This window comes from Bombus flavifrons, chromosome 12 (assembly GCF_040668555.2).
Source record: "Bombus flavifrons isolate JBK064 chromosome 12, iyBomFlav1_principal, whole genome shotgun sequence".
NCBI classification, from domain to species: domain Eukaryota; kingdom Metazoa; phylum Arthropoda; class Insecta; order Hymenoptera; family Apidae; genus Bombus; species Bombus flavifrons.
In genome coordinates this window covers 9,353,346-9,377,081 of record NC_138453.1, presented here as the reverse complement: position 1 = coordinate 9,377,081, position 23,736 = coordinate 9,353,346, and the positions used below count along the sequence as shown (strand labels likewise).

At 43.4% G+C, this 23,736-nt stretch overlaps 2 protein-coding genes across 5 annotated transcripts in view; both read left to right on the top strand.

The window, feature by feature from the left end:
• Nucleotides 1-23,736, top strand: part of dtn (transmembrane protein 132C dtn) — an 81,058-nt gene that overhangs the window by 45,170 nt on the left and 12,152 nt on the right. For all 4 annotated transcript variants that reach the window (XM_069124678.1, XM_069124676.1, XM_069124675.1 and 1 more), the window contains 3 exons: nucleotides 5,814-6,900; nucleotides 15,768-15,911; nucleotides 21,694-21,949. In XM_069124678.1, coding sequence (XP_068980779.1) covers nucleotides 5,814-6,900; nucleotides 15,768-15,911; nucleotides 21,694-21,949 — 1,487 coding nt within the window. The remainder of the gene's footprint in view (nucleotides 1-5,813; nucleotides 6,901-15,767; nucleotides 15,912-21,693; nucleotides 21,950-23,736) is intronic.
• On the top strand, nucleotides 2,784-5,309 carry Pla2 (phospholipase A2). The gene is made up of 4 exons (XM_069124685.1): nucleotides 2,784-3,065; nucleotides 3,419-3,578; nucleotides 4,470-4,628; nucleotides 5,097-5,309. The coding sequence occupies exons 1-4, from the start codon at nucleotides 2,921-2,923 to the stop codon at nucleotides 5,173-5,175; spliced, it is 543 nt and encodes a 180-aa protein (XP_068980786.1). The 5' UTR covers nucleotides 2,784-2,920; the 3' UTR covers nucleotides 5,176-5,309.

Below are 23,736 nucleotides of genomic sequence, written 5' to 3'. Positions count from 1 at the left end.
TCTTTTCTCGTGTTCTCATAGACGGCACGAAAGGTTAGCGAATAGAGCGCGAAACGTGAGAAAATAACTGTTTATTCTCTTGTACAATAATTTATCAAATAGTAAAATCAGTGAATTAAAAAGTTACAATTTCTATGTTGCTGATTTATCCTTGGGAATTTTACAATTTCAAATAAAACATGGAAATAACTTATGACTTGTAGAATTAATTTCTAAAATTTCATTTGCTTTATCATCAAACTTGATGATCAACTTGTCACAGAAGAATTTATTACGCGTGACGCAGCCTCGCAGATCTGTCGCGAGTATTCGTCTATCAAAGAAGTAATCGCGCAGGAATTTCGACCCAAGTAAGTTTAACGAGAACTTCCTTGCGATGATCTCTTGCAACTTTGGAGGAGCAGCTTCTTGCAATTACAGTTATTTCGAAAAAGTGCCAGTGGTCCGATTTAGCCGAATACTAACGATACTTGGACAAATCATAAGGACGATATCGAGTATCTTCGAAAGGATCAGTATTTTACCTTAAACTTGTAATAAAGGCGCAAAACAGTTGCATAAAAATAAATGTCGCGCCCTATCGGACGTACGACATGGCGGAAACGTTGACGAGCGAGATAAACGAGTTTCTTTTGCGCGCCTGGCTCTCGTACGGAGGGGAAGAATGGTAAAAAAAAGAAGGAAATTACATGGGAACGGGAGAAGCACACGGCAACGAGCGAGTAGCGCAAAAGATAAGCGAGCAGAGTTGAATTGGTCTCGGCTTTCCGCGCGTTTTCCTCCATTTTACGCGAGAGGGTGTGCGGGCACCTGGCGCTTAGTGGAGGATTTCCCCGGAAATTTATGTCCGGATCGAGCGCAGCCGCGCCACGCCACGAGCCACGCCACGCCTCGCCCCGCCGATTTACAATTTCTCCCGCTTACCTGTGTGAACTTTCGAACGCGGATAAGTACGCGAACTTTGTTTCAGCGAAGGAAATATTCCCGAACTACGCTTTATCGAGACTGTCCCGTGTCTCTCGACCAGTCCGGCGAAACGAATTTTTCGATTTATGGAAGAAACGGAGTGCTGCCTCGAGCGGCTCCATACTATAATGCCATACTGGCTATACTATATTAGGCAAATGACGTGATATCTGGGAAATCGTTGATATTTCTACACGACTTTCCACTCGAACTTTTATCTGGCAAATCTTTATCGGAACATCTCGGCTCGGAACGACAGATTCCCTGGTGTAATAAGGTGGACAGCGTCGGTGCTTGCGAGACCGAATCGAACGATGTTTCGAGTTGCTGGACTCGCGGGCTCAAAGTGCTTCGCCGTGTTCGTTTCTATGTTAATTTAACGCAGCTTATAAATTCGCAGAATTACTCGCTTTTAATATAAACATGCCGTTATATCGAGGATTTATTAAGGCGCGAAGGAAAATGCGCGGATTTTATGAAACTAATTTAGCCTCTTAATATAAGCTGAACGTGTATGCAGAAGCGTTGCACATGGATTTTGACGAGACTGTTTGGCTACCTAGGTCGTACACGGGCGAATATCTGTTCGAAGTACGTTGAAATATTTGGAGCTCGGACGAAAAAACATGATAAATGTACATTTGAAGATCACGCCGGGAAATATACGAAATTAATTTTCATTCGTTACAGGATAAACGTGTATGGAGAAAACGTTGCACACGAAGTTTGATCGAACGTTTTATCGAGATTGCATAATAAAGAATATCTGTTTGATGTAACTGATAAAGATCACGATAAATCTATATTCGCAGACCATGTAGGATAAATACGTATAGTTGACTTTCCATCTACTGTGTCGTTTGGTGGCTAAAGAGAAGTATTTTAACGCGAAATGATCGAAGAAGAGAATAATCTGATAGATTCGAAGATACAAAGCTTTTGAAAATTGGCGATAAATAAATGACGCTTTGTGAGAAACGAGTAATATTAATTTACTCGTTCAGCTTGATTAATATTCGACTGTATAATTATATTAATAATATAATTATATGTACATATTAATAATCGTATTAATATTTTTGAAATGTTCAAGAAAATGATTGAAACGCGTATTCTATCAGAAAATAGATCTGTCGTGTGCGAACGTACATTATGTTATAAAGTTTTCCGGAATACCCACGATAAGATAAAGTATTTTGAAGAATATAATAAAAAATATCTATAGTTATTTTATTGACGAGTAACGTACATTCGTGTACTTTAAAGATACAAATCGATAATAAAAAGTTAATATCACATAAAATTACGAACACATTCGCCACTATAATGGATGCGAATAAATCGCATTTTGTTCTTTATACTTTTATGCGATATATTAAATAATGCAATATACTTTTCGGATTAGATTACGAACATTCAGGAGCGAATGTGTTAAAAGATTAAAAAGTTGGAAAATCGTAGTTTAGACACGAGTTTTAATCGAAAATAATGACCTATATATTCTATACGTATAACGGAAAGATAATGACTATCACGAAACGCACGCAACATATGCTGTTTACCTTTTAACTTTGTGCATAAATTACGTCTGGTAGCAATTAAATTTATGCACGTTTCGGACCATTTGAAATTCCTGTCGTGATTCCAGCATTTGTCCAAATTCGATGCGTTACACGTTCGCTTCCGTACTCGCTTTCCGGCATTTTAAAATTTTGTTGGTCGATTATCGCGTCGCCCAAACATAATTTCTACGATTAGAAGCAATGAAACTAGGTCGTAAATAAAGGGTACGTCCTCATATAAGTCTAAGGAATAGGCAAGTGCTCGCTTGTACCTTGATCGCCATCGGAAGAAATCGCTCTTCGTCCTGCTCCTCGGCATTCTTCCGAGCCGATTTAGGCCTCCACCTTCTTCATCTTTGATTCTTTCTTGCGCCTGCTGTTCCACGCGTACCATGCGGACTCTGGAGTTGTCGGTTTTCACTCTCTGGCTTTGCCTGCACGTCTCTGTCCACGCATTTCAGCATATTACGGTCAGAGACGGCTATCCACTTGCTGACGGTGAAATGATAGAAGTATCGGACAGGATAATATTCCCAGGTAAAGGCAAATTTGGACTTTACGCTTTGAACATGCGTTTTTCGTCTACATCCCGGCATTTCATCCACAGTGAAACATCATTTTCGTCCAAGACCCAAACCGACGAACGAACGGAGTAAAGCCAGCGGCTACGTACTTTTAATGAATCGAATCGTCTGACGTATCATGTGACGGATCATTCTGACGTGCTCGTATTCGTTAGCAGAAAATTCCGTGAGAACGCGCATTCATTGTAACCATGTCCTGATAGATGAACGGCTTCACATCGCTATTGTAGTTTTCCTTGTTTTCAATTCTGCAGAATTTCGCGAAGAAAAATGTCCTATATATAAGCTTATATTTCCTTCCACCAGGAACATTATGGTGCGGAAACGGTAACATAGCAAATGGAACGGAGGAATTAGGCTCATGGAAGCAAACGGACGCATGCTGCCGAACTCACGATATGTGTCCCGATATAATCGAGGCTCACGGCTCTAAACACGGATTAACTAATCCCGCTGATTATACGAGGTTTTTTTCCAACTTTCTTCTTATTCCTCACGCTTTTGCCGCAGTTCTTTTTACCGGGAAGCCCGCGGCATCGGTGCTGAACCAGAGAGATGTTTCATTTCTGGCGAGGTCGCGTCTTGAGGCGGCCGTTTTTAAATTAGTTCTTCCTCGAAGCGATGCCCTTTCTCGTGCACATTTTCCCCGGCCGTAGATAAAGTCTCGAATATCAGTTTTCCAACTAGAAGGCAACCAACGTTCGGGTCGATTCAACCTTTACCGTAAAACCAGCCGAGAGTGTTAACGATCGCGGTAATATCGGATTCGAGTGAACGCCCACTCGGTATTTTTGTCCGGAATCGACCAAATGTCCAGCATTCAATGAGAAATCGCGCGCGATTAGGCGTAACGTTGCGCGCGACTTGTAGGCGTGCCGAGTCAGACTCTACATCGCGTGAATCACTCGCTGTGAATATCGAACTCTAGTCGAGTCAGTAGCAGAAGCTGTTTGCCCGTCGAATTCGTACAACGAACAATTGCTCGTGAGATACTGCTGGGAAAATGGGAAATCACACTCTTTTGCGATCTTACGTACAGCTGTTATCGACGTTCAATTTTATTCGATTTTTTTCAGCTTTAATATACAGGGTGTTTGTTATTTTTCTAGTCAAACCGTAGGAGCATAATACACAGGAGTATAAATTATTGGCTATTATTTATTCTAAAACTTGAAAAATACGTTTAAACTTTGAACAACTCGTGAAGATAATTTGTGGTGTATGAACATGTTGGAATTAGATTTCAAATGTTGCTTCCACTACGAACGATTGATCGTACACGTTTCGAGAAACAAAGGGCAACGAGAGTGAAACGTTGATACGTTAAAACGATGAGGATTTGAAATTTCTTCAACAGGTTAAGCTGCGAGTGCGACGAAGAGTTCCGCCAATGTCTTCACAATTCGGGGGACACTGTTAGTGCGGCGCTTGTAGGAAGAACTTATTTCACCTTCTTAAGAACGCAATGCTTCCGATTGGATTATCCTATCGTGAAATGCAAAGTCAAATCCACCATGTAAGTGTAATTACTGGTCGACGCAAACGAATCATTTTTACTCGTGAGTTGTCACAAAGAGCAGTCAAAGTTAGCGAACAGAGAGCAGAGCATGGAAAAATAACTTTTTATTCTCGTGCGCAATAATTCATCAAATAGTGGATGAAAAAAATATGCGAATGAAAAAGTTACAATTTCCACGTTACCGATTTGCTTTTTGGAATTTTACAATTTCAAATCAAACAGGGCAATGAAGCAACTTGTGATTTGTAGAATTAATTTCTAAAATTTCATTCGCTTCATCGTGAAACTTGATACTCAACTTGTCACAGAAGAATTTATTACGCGTGACGCAGCCTCGCGGATCTGTCACGAGTATTCGTCTATCAAAGAAATAATCGCGCAGAAATTTCGACCCAAGTAATTTTAACGAGAACTTTCTTGCAATGATCTGCTCGAATTTTAAAGAGGATCTTCTTACAATTACAGCTTAAGACGTTGTAAGGAGTACGAGTTCAATACAAATGCTCCGAGGGTGTACCAGTGGTTCGACGTACTTGAGTACTAAGGAAAATGCAACAGACCTTAAGAACGACATCGAATATCTTCGAAAATATTATATTGTAACGATATTTTACCTAAACTTGTAATAAAGTTGCAAATTGGCCGCATAAAAATAAATATCCCGCCCTATCAAACTTACGACATGGTGAAAAAGTTGAATTCCTTTTACGCGCGTAGCTCTCGTACGGAGGAAAAGGGTTGTAAAAAAAGAATGAAAATTACATCGAAACAGGGGAAGAACGACGAAGCGAGATGCGATATATTTAATAATAATGCTCTATATTTTCAAAGTTAAACCATGAATATTTCAACTCTGCGTATGTGATCCCGGTAGCGAACCTATGAAAAAAACGTAAGAATACAAAGCAGAAGAACATAGTTTAGACACGAGTTTAATTAGAAATAGTGACCTGTATGTAGCTATAGATAACTTGAACCTTCCCCATACACGAAGTGCTTGGCAAAGTTTGCAAGTGCTCGATCGAGTGGTTGTCTTTCGATCTCTGAACCAATGTAGCTCCTCTCGCGGCATATTTTCTCTCCGTCAAACATTTATCCGCGGTCGTGCTAACCGCAAGCCTGTCTCCATTCCTAACTCTTATCCATTCGTCGTTACCAATTTAAATTATTATTTGGTTTCAGACGTGGCTGCCTCGGTGGAGGTTCACTTCGAGAACAAGGATGGAGGATTTTTCTTGAAGCACATACCGAGGCAATACTATCCTGTCCGAGGGGATTCTATCTCGTCGATATCTCCATCGACGGGCACATTATCTAACGGGGTTCTGTCTCCACCGCCAGGCTCCGTACTCTCGAGAGACAAATTCACGGTGTTTCAGACGAGCGAGCCGGTGTCCGTTCGGGCGACCTATGGGCCATTTAGCACGAAACAGACCGTACCGGCTCGCTACATAGTTCCAGATCCGTTGGACGCGTTACCAGGCCCGGAAACGAGGCGAAACCTAACAGCGGCGACGATTCTGGACGCGCAGGAGTTAGGTGCGCGTCATCTGGACATGTCCGCTCATCTGGTTGGAAACAGCGTGCCTCGTGACTCGCCCGTGCTAAGAGTGCTCTTTCACGCCGGAAGCGAGGCAGGCGGAAGGCGTCAGTTGCTTCTCGCTCGACATCAAAGAGTCTGTGTGGTCCTGCACGCGAGCTTGGCCGCTCCATCGAGGAGCACTGCCAACAGGAACAACAACGGCAGACCCTATTCCTCTTCCTCGTCTTCTTCTTCTTCCTCTTTCTCTTCCTCTTCCTCTTCCTCTAGTTCTTCGTCCGCTTCCGCACTAACGGCAGCGTGCAGCCCCGATGGAGAGAACGGAGTCTGTTTGGCGCAGATCACCATACCGGCCGATTGGTGGGCACCGTTACCTCCTCCGGACGCTTCTGGCCGGGTCAAGGTCGCCAAGAGCCTGCCCAGGCTCGTGCAGGTAGCTTACTCCGTGCTCGAGCCACGAGCAGAGGAGGCTGGCTCGCCTGACAACGGGGCTGGCTTCTGCAGACCCAGAGTTCAGATTCAGCCCGTCACGCCACTGGGTCAGGTACCTCTGGCTCCGAACCGGGCCGATTACAAGGAGCTCAAGGCCGACGATTCGCTGACACTCCTGGTGCCCCACGGGCCCCTTTATCCGAGGTCTCGGTTACACGTTCCAGCGTTCCTGCATCCGTCCAAGGTTACCGATCCGAGACAGGAAAGGCCACCGATCGTGATCGCTGTGTATCTCAGGTAAGAGATCGTTTCTTTGCTAGTCTTTGACACGAAGAGCCGTCGATTTGATCAGAACGCAGAAATTGCGCTTTTCACGCGGGAAACGATTCTTCAATCGTTCGAGCAGTGTATTACGTTGCCCGAAAAGTGTCTTTCTTTTACAGACGCATCCTTATACAAACATGAAGCCTAATCTGTCGAGCTTTGTGATCTTTATCTTGATAGAACAAAATGGATCATACGTAATTCGGTAAAATAATATAAAACGAAAAATGTTGTTCATCCATTATTTCTTTATAAAACGAAAGAAACTTTTCGGACGACCTAATATTAGGTCGGACAAAGAGCGAACTGTTTTTAGTTGTGCAAATTATTAGCGTTAATTACGCAGATGATGAAAGAACTTAGTATACGTAGCAACGATTTGCCTACATTGTTTCGAGGAATATCCATCGAAATATTCTCAAACAATTTAGCCGTTTTGAACGTCGTCGAAAATGTCTGGCGAGTGCATATTCCTGCCTCACCATTGCATTAACCGATTTGAAGATAACAATTTTGAATATTTGGCAAAATAATGAGAACGCAAAGTTTCAGATAACTGAGCTGCGAATTGCTATTTATATGTGTAACACCTAAGCTTGGTCAATGAATTTTATTATTACAACGTGATCCAAACGGCGGCTCCGGCGACCAGGCGCGGTGTGACATGGCCACACACCGCTCCATCAGCGGTGGAATTAGGCGCGCGGGGGTTGTGCCCGTTCACCTAATACGGGTTATGGCCGTTTATCTAATAAGGGTTATGCCCGTTGGGGCTATGCCCGTTGGGGATATGCCCGTCGGGGCTATGCCCGTCCGGGTTACGCCCGCTGGGGCTATGCCCGTCCGGGCTATGCCCGATCATCTAATACGGGCTATGCCCGATCATCTAATACGGGCTATGCCCGTTCATCTAATACGGGTTATGCCCATAGTTGTATGTTAAAGGGTTAAGTATGATATCTCTTATATCCAAAGAGCTGGCTTCTTCCGATATATGAATTGCATTATAAAATAAAGATAAAAGTGCAAATAATCAAAAACATTTTATTTCATGGATAAAACACGAAGCAACCTAATACCATTTCACATATCGATGAATATTAGGTCGTCCTAAAAGTTTCTTTCGCAAGCGTAAATAGTACGGGCATGGTCCGTAGTACGATAATATTATCATATTATTACGTGTACTTCGATTGTCAGCTAAAGTTGTAACGAAAGCCTGTCATAAGAGTAACGATAAAGGTAGAATAATATTGTGTAAGGATCGTTATCATCAGAATATACGTGATAACCGAATATTCTTTTTTTTTTTATTTGGAAGTAGTTTACAATCAATTCCCACCGCTGACAAATTTACCGAAAAAATGAAACGTATTGAAGCGGTTCTAATCCAATAGCGTGGGGTTGTACAGATGGGGATGGGGAAGGTGGTGTTTCATTCATTAACTTCGCTAAAATTGGTTCTAAAAGTGGGCTGGCAAAATCTAAATTTGAAAAAAGCGACTTACGTTATAAATGGAACTTGATAGAAGGAAATAAAACACGTATAAAATAATGTGTAAAAAATATACATTTAACGCTTCAGAAAATTAGGAAAAATTTAACGAACAATACGACCGTGGAATACGGAACGCAGAACTGTATTATTCTGTGCCGCCAGAGTTTCCTCTATATCAGGTGGATTACCGCGAATCGCGATGAAACTGCATTACATCGTAAAGCGGTTAAAAATATTTTAAACGTTGAATCTCGCGGCGAGAGACGCGGTTACCCGTTCCATCGGGAAGTTAGTTACATAATAGCGAATTAGCGATAACGGCGGAGCTGTTCGAATTCGTTGCGTTTCTTTTGTACGTAATTACGAGCCGTTGGAAAAGTAATTACGAAAAAGACGAAGCACGTTTTCGCAACAGAGAAACTTGCCAGACGAAACGAGTAGCTCGAGATCGCAGGGCTTTTTCGTTTCGTGCCCGTTTCAAGTTCAAGATAATCGCTGTTCGAACATACTTGCCAACTTCCATTCGATTTTTCCTTTTCCTGCACGCAGTGTCGCGTTGGAAATACACCGATGAGATACGGCAAAGATTCTGCGAGCTCCTGAAATTTATTTTGCTCGCTCGTTCGTCCGTCCGTTTTTCGTCCACGCGAGCGGAACTGTCTTAATGCACCCCTCGGGAGAGTAGCGGGAGTGGCATAGAAAAAAGATCTGGAACGGAGAGAAGGAACAGGAATTTTCTAATTGGATGAATTGTCAAGCACCTCGCGTAAAGTTACAACTTTTCCATTGTTAGTAAACTCTCCAACAGTTTCCTGCTCCTTGTCACCGACGTTTCGTTCGTGCTCGCATAAGCGATTCGCGAGCTGCACCGCGGCAATCAGGCTCTTTCAACGATTCTATCGTGACCCCTTTTCTAACTCGACATCGTTGCTTGATAATTGCTATCGAAGCTGACTCGTTGAAAAAGCCTGGTTAGATTCATGGGCCAGCCAGTCCATGGACCTGATTCTATGAATACAAGAAACAGTCGCGCCTTCCGTTAAAGTAGATGGAAAAGGGGTTTCGTATTGTACACGCGAAACGATGCTTCTTAAGCCGGATTCACGTGCATGTATGTTCAGGAAAGTCTAGATTTTCAAGAGCTCTGCTTTCGTGGAAATCCATCGCTTAGATCGAATCAATTTCCCGCAGGCAATTTTTTCGTTTTCAATCTCTCTCTCTCTCTCTTTTTCTCTCTCTAAAAGGTTTCTAAAAGAAAAGCCCGGGCGCATTAAAATGAAACGCGTTTCGATCGATATGCGAGAATAGAAATTAGATCGTATCGAGGAATAGCCTGGTGCGAAATTAGTTTCAGCAAGACGATTCGCGCTCTGGTTGGGATTAAGCCTATCCCTTTAACGAGAAATCAAGAGCGCTATCTTCACTCGCTTAGAAATTCGATTACGGAAGGAGTTTGCACACGCGTCCTTATCTCGCGTGATAAAAGAATTTGTGCTCGTGTCCTCGAGTCTTATCTGAAAAACGTCGATTTATTTTATGTACCGTGGCCTCGACACTTTCTCGAGGAATCCTGCTTTTATTTTCACGATATCGGCTTCCAACGTCAGCCAGGAATTTTATATAATCGGCGCCCGCTTGCGGCTACACGTTTACAGCTGTTGCGACCGCGATATTGGCCAAATCCCGTGGTTCTCTCGAAAATATCGTGTACGTGCAACGAAACCGTATCCAACCGACCGTTTCTCGGTTTCGATCATAATTATCGGCCGAATTATCGGTGACACGTTGATGCTTAATCGAGCGAACGTTCCTCGCGATGTACCGGTTGCGCAATCGGCCGGGATGTCGCGTCGTTTCGTTACGGGATCGATCGCCAACCGTACCAGTCATTGAATAAATTGTGGCCGTTGCCCGACACCGGTCGTTCGTCAACGCGATCCGGCAAGCTTCCCTCGCCTGTCGAGATCGTCCCGATACCAGCCGTTTTGCACGTCGCCGATTTGTATGTAAATGCCAGTCGATGGCCCCGCGGAAATAACTTGATTCGGACTTGTAATTGCATGGACGAAACGCTTGCTGTCATTCCGCGTGCCGAACAGGGGGTTGGTTTCGCGTCGAGGGCAAACTAAGCTCACCACTGTTCCCTTTTTGCGTGGACGTTCCTTTTCAAAAGCCGGCCAATTCTCGTTCTCTCCCTACCGGGGACTAGCGCGTTTACCCTTCTCTTGTCAGGGACGACTAGCCTTTTTCTCTGGCGCGTGAATATCGCGACTAACCTGCCGCAACCTTTCGTAACCCTAATTTCCAGCCGACACGAGGTTAACTTAATTAACTCGGAGGGTTCGTTTGCTTCGAATAATCGACCTCGACCAGGTGTAATTCGATTTGAAAAAAGACGAGCTGCTGTTCTCGTTCCCCTTGGCCAAGCTGAAAACTCTCTATCGATCTCCGCAGCGTTGATGTACGCTAGTACGAGAACGGGGCCGAAGCGGAAGACTTATCTACTCGGTCGGCAGGCACACAAATCGAATCTACCGCTTGTTTTGCATCGTCTATCGAATTAACGAGCGCTTTGTCCCTTGACCGGAATCGTAGCGCCGCTAGATTCTATTTTGTATCGGAGAGACGGTCTCTCGATAATTCACGCTCGCGATTGTCCACGTCGTGCACACCGGTCGCACGTATCGATTTCGCTGCGCCTCGGACGCTGCAAACGGTTGCGTTTTCCGCCGCGTATATCGAAACTGTAAAGGTAACGTGGGAACATTAGAGCTCCGTAGGAAAAATGATTCGTTCCAATTACAGTTCTGCTCGCGTGCTACAAAAAGGAAAAAAAAAAAAGAAGGATATTACCTGACCCCAAAGCGGAGAACAACGACGTAGAACAAACGTTGAAAATGTAGCTGCGCATTTTCACCCGTCGGAGAAATAGCAAAACGAGAAACACGCGACCACGTAAAATTCCCTTCGTTGCGTTTCGTCGAACTCGCAAAAATTCCCTATCTCTCGCGTCCCCGTTTCCACGGGGATAATGTTTTTGAATTTCTTTTTCTGCCTATGGGATACCTCGAGGCTGAGGATTTCAGCAGAAAAACATACGTATCTACGCAAGATGTTCCGCATAAGTTACAGCGCTACCGATGTTGCGGCGATGCTACGTACGAAAACAAGTCGAAGGTATTCGATCAAATTTTGTCGTATCGCCACTGAACATGGAACGTAGCAGCTGATAAAAATAACATTCCTTTGGAAAATAAGAATATCTATCGATATTTCTCGCAGTCGCTGTAACCGTGAAGACGCGCGATCTGCTGATATCTTTCTATCTTCTATGTAATCAAAATCACGTAGAATGTATACATTTAGCTGTAAAGTGAAATAAAAGCACAGTTTTAGTTTCAAATCGTTAAATATGTTCGTAAGAATCGAACAATGTGACTTATCAGATTTCCCTGCTGTAGCCTTCGGGCTAAGAAAAACTCACGGCGCCAATCGAGTTCTCTTTTCTCGCGCGGCGAACGAAGCCTCCGCAAACGAACCGCGAACAACGCGAGCCGCTATTCCATTGGTGGCGCGAAGGCGAATCGGTTGGGAAGAGAAGAGTGCATTGATATTTATCCGACGTGGCGTCGGATAGACGGCAGCTATCCTCGCGCATCGTAACTTCCCCGTAACACCGACCTCGTGACCCGGTCACGTAACTGGAGCGTGAATTCTCGGGAGCGAAGACTCGGCTAGAACGTAGCCAAGCCGGCGTCGCGACGCCAGGCAAATGTCCTTTCGAGTGGCCGCGAACGACGAGCTTTTTTCCGTTTCGTGACGGAGCTACCGATCGAGTCGTCTCGACATTTGCCACGTTCGATATTGCTCTCCTGCCTTACCTTCCTCTTCTTTCTTCCTAACTTCGTTTACGGATACTCGCCTGTAAATGTTTAAACGCGTCGTTCCGTCGCCACACGAACTGCAAATTAACTTACTTATTCATTTACGAGTAATCCTTCTAGGTAGATGTAGGTATGCGAATAACGTAAAAAGATATACAGTATATGATGTACAGTACAATGTACAGTGCAATGATATACAGTATATTCGAATCCTCGTAACTCTAAACGTTGTGGTGTATAAGTCGCTTTACGAGTCGAAATATTAAGACGCTTTGTGTCAAATTATTTGTCATGAATTTAGATGCGTTATTCTACCAGCGGAACTGGAGTTCGCAAGAAGTTCCAGGTCTGTAAGTGTATCATCTGCAACTTCGAGGTAATATGCAACTCGAGATATACGCGTATCTATACAATGAAATCGTTACAATGAAATATCGTATCACAAATAGCAACCGTCACGCTGCTGATATGCTCGAAGACCTATTAATGAATCCTGAACGCAGAGCCGCTTATACCGATAATGTGATTCATAAGAAAGGTTTGATAAAAAAGAAACAATTGGCTTCTATAGATCGCAAGTATCTTCTGCGAACGATAACACAAGACGTACGAGATTATAGTTATAAGATACTGTACAATTTTTTGTTCCTCGGCTCGACATATTACGTATGTCATATCGCTGTACTCGATTAAAAAACACGCTAGTCGCGACAAAGATTCTCATCTCGATCCTTGTACTTGCACGAGAGAGTACGCTTTCCTTTGATGACCGCGGTCGCGTTTAATTACGACGCGGATTAATTATTTTTTACGAAGAGGATCAGGTGGAGGGGCACGAGATTCGCGTGTAACACGCCGCTCTTCTAATTAAAACGCATTAGTGGGCCGGCTCGCTGCCACTGCCATTAATCCGCATAAACCATTTTCGGGACGTTTTAATTACGCCCGCTGTCGACGCAATGCGTACATTTCTCATTATCAACGTCTCGATATTGCGTCTCGTAACGCGTGAGCCAGTCTCCTCGGAGCCGATCGTTTAAAATTGCAATCTTGGCCAGCAAACTGCGACGCGACGACCGCCGCGCCGGATGAACGATCTCCACATTTCTGCGGCTCGGCTGAACACGAGGGTCTTTCACGAGGCGCGTTATTGCCAGCAATCGTGAAACGTTACGCTATATCGCTTTCGAAAAGCACGCGAGAGAAATGTGGCACCGCTCTCTTTCGCAACGCGAATTCCTTTGATTAATTTTTATCGAATCCTCTCATCCATCCGGATATCTCTGTATTATTGATATTCGCCAGCGTCACGTTCCATATATCTTTGTTATCGCGTCGTGCCTCGCGCTTTCGCACAGGATGACCCTCGACCCGTAATCGAATCGGACAGAGCGAAAAATATTTTTCAAATATACAAACAGCAACAGCCGGTCGGAGGTTTTTGCAGCGGAGGTGTTACCGTGAACCACTCGCGTTCGAGAGGCACGTCGAGTGGATGATCGACGTCGCGCGCGATCGCTCCCGGGGAGTAAAACGCGATATATATAATAGGTCCCCGTTCCGAGGCAAACGATTTGTCTAAACGGAACCCGCACCCGTGAATAGCCACCTTGGCCGACCATATTTCATCGTGCCCGAGAAAATTCAATTTCCAATCTGGTACTTTGTAATCGCTTGGGATAAGCGACGCTGCGGAAACGAACGACGAGGATTCCACCCGTCTTCCCATTTACGTGCCGTACTAGATAAATTTTTTTTGTCGCGAAATATCACTATGGGAATAGCGGCTGACACGAGAGAGAGACACGATACCTTGCACGAAATTGATTCGTACGAGAAACTCTGGCCGATAAACGATGTATGCGAGACGGTCGATAATTTATGGAACAGAGAGATTCGATGAGTCTATGATGGAACAAGATTGAAAGTTTGTTAAGTATAAGCGAATTTACTTATTAATTTTCAATTAGACAGGCGTATCGCGGTGAAATTTCGCTATTCTTTTCCTTTTATTTTCAGACATAGAATCTTTGTGTTGGCATCCGGTTGAAGGTACAGACATCGATTATGTATTTTTAGACTATAATATATTACGTCGATGCGACGCGCATTCACAGAGAGTTTCGCGGTTCATTGAACGCTGCACCGAGTTCAATTCAGATTTGACCCTAAGGATTCTAGTAATGACATATATATGAGGTCGTATAACGAGTATTAGGTTGTCCCAGAAGTTTCCTTCGTTTTATAAAGAACCGATAGATCGTTTGATATTATTCTATTGAATTATGTATGATCCATTTTGTATTCCAATAGAACAAATTATATTGTTTCCTTGTAAAACGAAAGAAACTTTTGGGACAACCTAATATACATCGTTGACTGAATATTCCGTATACCAGATAGTAACGATCTTGAACGTTTCTTCGAACAAGTACAAACAAATTTATTACGTAAGCTGATATATAAATGAAGCTTTCTAGGAAGAAAGTGATCTTGATATCTAGTGATTAATTATTCGGAGATATAAATTCGTAGAGATCAGTAAAGTGCTGACTAAGATGTTTTAAATTGTGCAAATGGACCAGGGTCGTCGTTAAATTAGCTTGTAACAGTGATTAGTTATCTAACATCTTGCTTGTAGAGATTATGCTCGTATAATTTACCGGGAGAGTAGAAATCACTCTATATGGATGAAAACTTGGATCGTTTGGCAAACATAGAGAGTCAAAGCTGCGACAGGTTTTGCGTTATTCCATGGCAAACGAGGACGTTGTTGAAACGACGGCCAAACTCAGGGTTGAAAGTGTGCCGTGTGTTCAGGCCAGCAGTTAGACGCGATCGAACGGAAATCCGATACGTACGCACCAAGGAGGTGACGCTTCGTTTGCAGTCACCTAGGATAATTGAAAGGACCGAAGGGCTGGAAAAGTTGACGATGTGTGCCCGGTCGGTCGCATTATTCCAAGGAGTTGAGCCGATAATTGCCGGGCTGTGCATCGATCGCGAGCACAACGTGCCTATGGTTATTGGAAAAAGTAGCGCCACGAGAATTATTTCACCCTTGAACTCGTCCGAAGTACCGTATTTTCCGCGTTCCGACGTTTCCTTTTTCCTTCGCCTTCCGTCGTCTATTTTTCCTTCTCTCCTGCCTCCCTACAGCCTCGATGCTGATTTTTTAATTGCCTCTTCTCTCCTTTTTCCTCGCGGTTTCGGTAGAACGACCGGGAAACGCTCTCGTTTACTCTGTCGTTTTTCCGTTTACATGGCATTTTCAAGCGACTGTTTGGCCACGTCACGAATTTCGATGGAATTTCGCTCCGGCCAATCGGATTTCTTCCTGCTTTCTGAATAACGTATTCTCTTTGATTCTCGAACAGACGGCGCAAAATAAACGAAATTATTCAGCGTTTAATATCGTTTAATATCGCCGTTGATAAAGATTTTGATGAATGTTACAGGGCCAGGGTGAAATCTGGCGTGAAAATCTTGGACGCCTCGTCCAGTAATCCCGACTGGATCGTCGATAGCAAGATCAACGCGAAGAACACGATCGCTACGTTCACTGCCAGGCGAAAGGAGAATGCTTCGCGATTACCAAGCGCGTAAGTACGTCGCTATTTTTGCGCCAGAGCTTTTCGTCATCTTCATTCGCTGTATTCTATCACGAAGACGGGACGAGCGATCTACGATGACTGGGCAAAGTATATTCGAACGTAAAAGTTTTCTACAGGAAGCGATCGAATACCTTCGTAAACCGCTGTAAGGACTAGGTGAGAAATGAAAATTAATCGAGAGACACATTCGTTTTATTGCGGAAATATTGCAGGAAGAGAAATACCGTAGAAATGTGCAAGCGCGTATCGATGTGCGAATCAAAATGACGCGCGTATTAATAAAACATTTACGAACGATATTAAGAACGATAATACGACGAACTTTATCTACATATGCCTATCTAAACAATTGTTACGTCGTAAAATCTGCTGAACAACATGCAATAAACGGAATATCGCGATCTATGACGTTCCTTTTCCTCGTAAACGTAATGACATTCGCTGTCTACGTGTCTCTTCTCCGATTCTTCCTCCTTTTCTTCGTGTCTCCAAGGATGTGCGAAAATCGGCTTCTACGTTGAAGGAACCTCTACATGGATTCTTAGAGAGGTTCAGCAAGTTGTAAAGACTACGGCTTGTTCTTCTCCTCGGAAGAGGATTTGCTCACCGTATCACTGTCCTGTCCATCAACTTCCCTCTTGTACTTCCTCCTGCACCCGCTATCGTCACAGTCGTTGTCGTTATCGTCGCTGTCGTCGTCCTTCTTCTTCGATTTCTTGTTCTTCTTACAATCATCGTCGTCACTATCGTCGCTGTCGTCGCTGTCGTCACCGTCGTCGTCCTTCTTCTTCGATTTCTTGTTCCTCTTGCAATCATCGTCGTCACTATCGTCGCTGTCGTCACCGTTGTCGCAGTTCTTCCTCCTCAATTTTTTCTTCTTCTTGCAATCATCGTCGTCACTATCGTCGCTATCGTCACTGTCGTCGCAGTTCTTCCTCCTCGACTTTTTCTTCTTCTTGCAATCATCGTCGTCACTATCGTCGCTGTCGTCGCAGCCGTATTTCTTTTTCGACTTCTTCTTATCGTCTTCGCTGTCGCTGGAAGAGCTGCTGCTGCTGCTGCTACTGCTGCTGCTACTGCTGCTGCTACTATCGTCGTCGTCGTCGTTTTTCTTCTTGGTCGATCGTTCCAGCCTTACAGAAACTCCTTTTTCTTCCTCGATCAACATCTCAGCCACGTCGATCGCTTCTCTCTTGGCCTTTCCGTTCACGTTCCTGGTTTTCTCCTCGTCGCTGCTGCTGCCGCTGGATTCTTGACTGGACGAGTCCGTAGATGGCTTCACGGTGGCTGTATTTCCCTCTGGCCCAAGCGGCCCCTGTTCGGCCAGTGGATACGCTTCGATGTAGATCATCGAGGCCACCACAGCGGACAGAGCGACGATTATTAATGCACTGGAACGCATGTCGTACTCGCGAAGATAATTCACCAGCTGAATCCGTGATATCGAACTTGGCGGCTCGTCTGCTCGCGGTCTTATATAGCGGCACTAACGGACGCCTGATAAGCTCGAGATAGAAAGAAGAAGCGACGTATCGGAAGAGCAGTGGTACTCATGGGAAGCTGATAGATCACTGGACCGGCCGAGATTAATCCGTTATTGGATTATTTCAGTATCGCGATACAGCTGCGACCCAATATTTCTCGCAAACGTAATTCCAAGTCGTAGTAAATTTGATCGCTTCTCCAGACAGTCGTTCGCCTTTGTTTTTCTCATTTCTGCACGTACACACATTCGCGTTATTTCGAGTAACAAGCTTCTTGTAAACTTACGTAACATATCTTTTTATACGCTTCGATATTTTTATACGTGTTGCGTTAACCTCTTGTACACGCAACCTTATTCCGTGTATGAATTAAACAAATATGAACTATAAAAAAAAACTCACGTATCGACATCGTACGGAAGCTATCTTTGCTCTCTTCGTATCGTCGAACAAACGTATCGTGACGCGTCCAACATCTTCGCATTCCGAACGAAAAATTGTTCGCAAACGCGAGACTAAAAATATAGCAACTGTTCTAGGAGATAATTTTCTCTACAAAATACGTAAAATCGAATGTATCGATGTGGCAGCGTAGACGCGTTTGCTGTCGTATCCGAACGCTTTCTCCAACGCACGAAATTATAGAGATACCTATTAGAAACTGTTGAAAAAGCTAACGCATCGATACGTATCGATGGAAGAATCATCTTTGCTCCTCGCGTTTCAAACTATTTCTCCGTAGCGCGAAACGAACCTACCAGCATCTGTTCGAGCAGGTTAATCTCGAAAGGTAATAGGGTTTGGAAATATGCAAATGACACCATAAAGGAACGCTGGAAAGGCAAGAGAACGAGGTGAGACCGTGTTTGGCGAGAGTCGGAGAAAGATTTTATCGCAGTCGAGAATCGAGGCGCGAAGCGTTCGTTTCAGCGTAGTTTGGGCAAAAAGTAAAAGTAGTGAGTATCACTGTATATTAAATGATGTTATCGCATCTAACCCTGCGATGCTCCGATTTAATTTCCTCCCCTTTGCCCCTGTACTGCTTCTACGTATTCGCGGCTTCATTGGAATCAACAGTTTAGTACTATGATATTGGATCATCGGTCGTGAAAACGCTAAACACGCAACATCGAGACCTATGCTCTCGATAAAACGTATATAGAAACCTTGCTATCGTTACCAGGAATCAAACTCCATCTCGATTCTTCTTTCGTGCATCAGCCTTTCTGCTAATTTTCTTCCATTGCATTTCATTTTCAAATCCAATCGTTTTCGCGTTGTTCTCGCCTTCCAGCGTTCTAAATCCCATTCTTTCTTCTACAAGACACCGATAAATCTCGCAACCTTTTGCTCCGTTTGGTTTTGCTTGTCTCTATCGCGCCATGGCATCCGGAATTGCTCTCGAATCGAAACGAAACGTCGAAGTAGAAGACGGCAAGATTTTTCTCATAAACGCGAAAGTGAATGAAAAGGATCAGGAACTATACTATTCCTTAGAGCGATGATTGAAATAGATAGGCGAATAATGTACAAAAAGTGGAACGATACAGTGGAATTTTAAATTTATCATTAGCCAACACCCACGTGGGTAAAGTTTGAAAATATTTACATTTAGCGCGAATATACAGGGTGGTTGGTAACTGGTGGTACAAGCGGAAAGGGGGTGATTCTACGCGAAAAAAGAAGTCGAAAATATAGAATAAAAATTTTTTTTTTTAATTTTTCGATTTACAGTTACGATTAAATTTAAACGATCTACAGTGAGATCCGTTATAACGTACCGCACGCGTACCGAACGGAAATTCAAAGTCGATTTTCTCGAAAACAAAGCCTCAAACGAAAAATTTTTATTCTACATTTTCGACTTCTTTTTTCGCGTAGAATCACCCCCTTTCCGCTTGTACCACCAGTTACCAACCACCCGGTATATTTCACAGAGATTACGAAAATATTCAAACATTAAATTATCCACTATATTAATAAACCATGATATTCAGTGGCACTATATTTAACATTTGTTATACGTTTAAAAGCACAGTATACTAATTTCTCGCTGAACGTATGTTTATAATAAATATCTTGCAATTTCCATATACATTTTCAGATTCGTTCCATATTTTACCGATATAATCGTGACGGTCGTATCTCGTTGCAGCGCTAATGAAATTTCAAAATGTTTCACATAACGCGTATAATATGGACATAAACGTTCTCTATGGTTTTTCAAATATGTTCGTGAACCAGTGTAGCTTGCATCAAGCGTAGAATATTATTTTGCGCCCTCGAGTATTGGAATTCTCATCGAGATAGATCTCTTCGTGATTTCGTAGCCCGTAAACTTCGAGGCATCTCAAGGTAGACGGTTCTTCTCCTCAATTTGTGAAAACTGATGGCAAGCACGCTTGTTCCGAGTCGTAAATCCTTCGGTAATAACCGTCTGTTCCATGGTGATCCTTGTTCACGGTCAAACGCAGACGGATGGGTCGTTAACGCGTGTTCGACGGAATCGTGAAACGCCGCCGACTTTGTAACACAACCGTGTTGCGCCTCGCGTTACGTAACACCAACGACTTGTAACTAGAAATACCCTCGACGCGAGTTACTCGTCTCGCTGATTGTTCGGCGAAATCCTCGTTAGTTCCACGGAGCTTGAGAAATACCGGCTACGAGGACGCTTTAACGTAACAACTTACCCACGTCCGTTTCTCTAGTCAGGACTGTTTCACTGTGGATGAACTTCCACGTTTTACGCTTGGTTCTTCTTCTGTCTAGTTTTGGCAAGTCTTATTCGTTAGTTACCTCACGGGTGTTTGAGTTTGCCGCTACGTTGAGTCTATCGCACACCCCGCCGGCCATAAGTATCAGGACAACTAACTGGAAAATTTATCTATCGAGAATTCTAACAAATTTTACTCGGTCCTTGCGATTCTAACAAATTTTAGTTTATTTATTTTTTACTTGTCTTTTATATTTATTATTAGAAATTAAATTATTATTATATCATACGTTTTATGTGTGATACGGTGAGGCACGTGCGATGAAAAAAATGACAGATTTATATTAAAGTATCTAGAAGATGGATAACAGCAGTGGAAAATATCAATTTATATAAAATATCATCGTGTTTGATGGTTCTCTAAACCTTTGCGCTGCAATATGCCTTCCGAGGGGACATCGTAAATCTAGCAAACAACTCGGATTTCTCCTCTAAGGGAACACGACGAGATTACTGACGATTATGTAGCAGGAAATTACACGAGCCAAACATTTTTATGAAATATACCTTTCCTCCAAAGTTTCGTTTCACGTTGCACGAAAAAAACAAATATAGAAATGAAATGTATACTCAGATATACGTAAGAGAATATTAGCTGTCGAAAGTCTTCGCAGTGATGTCGGTGCTGTGACACAGCGACGATAAAGAGCGTTTCTCGTCCCAGAAATTGTTTCTCTTTCGTGATGTAACATAACTTCTATGATGTAACGATACCTCGCTATCGCGGAAACATACACGAGCTGATTATTGTAGCATTATAAGAAGAATACTTGCGAAGCTGAGGACAGACCGTATCGAACAATCGAACCACACGTATCGGATGCAATTTTTCTCTCTCATTTATTCAGTTTGTAAAACAGTGGAAAAATGAAAACAAGCGAGAGTTACGACACAAGCAGCGGTGAGTTAGATTGAAACGTTTATGCGGATATTGCAAAAGCTATGTTACGAGAAAGCAAGTAATCGATGCGGGAAAGAACAGTACAGTAGCGATAATGACGATGTTCCATTCGGAAGAAAGCGAGTGAATGTAATTTTGGTTTTCGTTATTTTGTAGGGAGCGTGTGTAGACGATCAGCCGGAAGTTTCCGAATGCAAAGGGGTAGATTAGTGAGCAACGTTTAAAGAAAACACCATCGTGTAATATCCCAGATGCGATAGACAAGTCTAAAAATAGAATTCTAGAATATCAAGGGAATCGCCAAGGTGACTAAACAAAATCATTGACCGACAGACGAACTTCAAAGGGAAGTAGATCGGTATCCCGGCTCGCGGCACTTTCATGAAAAACTCTATCTAGCATGGCTGCGTCAAAGAAATCGGTTCTGTAAATAGTTCACCCCTTCTCCAAATACGCTCGACACTCCGTGGACGTTCGCGTTACGCGAGGAATTGGGGCGTTTCGGATATAAACGGCTGGCGATGAATCTGACTGGCATCGGGCGGCTAGAATTACTGTCGGGAAACAATCGGGATCCTGTCACTGGGAACGCATCTTTGTCATTTGCAGATCGGCAGAGGAGATCCTGACGATGCTTCTGGAGGCGAGCGAGGAGGGGGTGGAAGGGAATTGGGATGGTGGTCGAATCGTGTGGAGCGTACGCTACGCTTTCGACAACGGCTCTCAGCTAAATGGGATGGATCAACAGCGGCTACAGCAGAGACAAATGCAACACCATCATCATCATCACGCGGAGAGGCGAAAGCTACAGGTTCGCCTCGAAATACAGAAAGACGACATTCAGGCCGTGCTGCCTATATCCAAGGTGAGCTCTCTCACGTGCGCAAAGTTTGCCTTTCTAGCGTTTTCTTTTCGATAACGTCGAGATAATGAAGATTACTCGACTTTGACCGAGATATGTTTCTACGTATTCTCTGTTCTATGCCAGGTGGCAACGATAGAACGTCGTTCTAAATTAAAGATCTAAGAAGACATTTCCATTAACGTACTCGTACTTGCAATCCTAAGTTTCTTTACGAACATGCAATAGCTACAGAATGTATGTACACGTACTTTTACTTTTCAATCAGGTGCCTTTTTGCCAAGCTCTTTTCTTTCTTTTTTAATTACACGAATACGAATTTTAATACGCTTGGACCTAGTTAATCGGCGAATGGTTATCGCGTCAGATCACCTAATGAAATTTCAAGATGTTTCTACAGATTTTTACGCTTGTGTCTCTCAGGCCACTGTATTCTTTTGAAAAGTAGTACAAAGACAGCTTCAACTTGGCACAACAGTCTCGAAAGGTACTCAGTCACTATGGCTGTCCAATAATCTCTCAAATAACACGTTTCGCCACTCGGAAGTATAAATTTTAATTTTCCCCTGATTTTACGGCCACTCTATATCGTTTCCATCCACGGTAACCTTATATTAGCTGCTTAAGCTCGTCGAGATAAAAACCTTGTCTTCCTCGAGGGGGATGAGACTGTAAGCCGGGGAATCCTGAATCACCGCAATGGTGCGTGCATATCCCTGAAGCCTGGTTAGCTACGCCACGAAGATTATTCAGCGTCGCGTGTATTCTCTAACAAAATCTCCACGACGAACCTCGTTGCCGCTTTGTTGTTCGTAAAATTCGACTGGTCACAAGAACGTTGGATGTTTGTGTTTGCGATCCGATACGCGCGGTCAGAGGTTGGAGAAACGGTGGCGATAAAGAGAGCTTCCTGGTGCAATTCCTGTCGGGGGACACCATCGAATACGTGCCCGACGATTTTCATTCCCGCCAACTGTGCCTGGAACGTGCACCTGGAATTCCACAGCGGAAACTACGATGGAATTCCACGAATTCGCACCGGTTAAGAAATAAAAGAATCAACCAGATGGAGAGAGAAAAAAGAGGGAGGAGAATGGGGCGAGTACTAGTCTCCTACGCGAACCAATATCGGTACTCGTCGAACCGGCACGATTTTTAGACCAGCCAACCCTCGTTTTCTGTCCTTCGACGTATCCGCCGCCATTCTCGAGATCTCTTGAAAAAGAATCCGCTAAGTTGGCCGATAACCGCCGGCAAAAGTGCCGATCGATACGGACCTGTACGTGGCATACGTCCTCGTGATCCGTTCTTTTTTTTTTTTTTTGTAAAAACGGAAGGCGTTAGAGGGTGGAAAATACGACTTCGGTTACAGAAGTTTGCAAGAAATAATAATGTACTTTACTTATGTAGCGTAATCTCCTAGCAATTATGGTAGAATGAAGAAGAGAGCGATCTGTCGTGAAAAAGTAAATGAGAAATCCGGAATAAGATAATTTGCGAGAAAATGGAATTTGATAATTTATCGAGCAATGTTAATCGAACGTGTTGAAACTCTGTTCCGTTGAAAATGAAAAACGTTATTCTATATTTTTACCTTTTTTCCCATGTACCTATTCGTCATTTTTTTTATTCGTTTCGGTACAGAATTTTGGAGCACAACGATGTTTAACACGTGGTTGTTCCATTTTCTCTACCTAACGCACGCGTTTACACAAATCATAGTAAAAGCATACGTGCTGTAGCTACGGAATTGTAGCTGATATAAAAGCAACGGTATAAATGTGCGACTC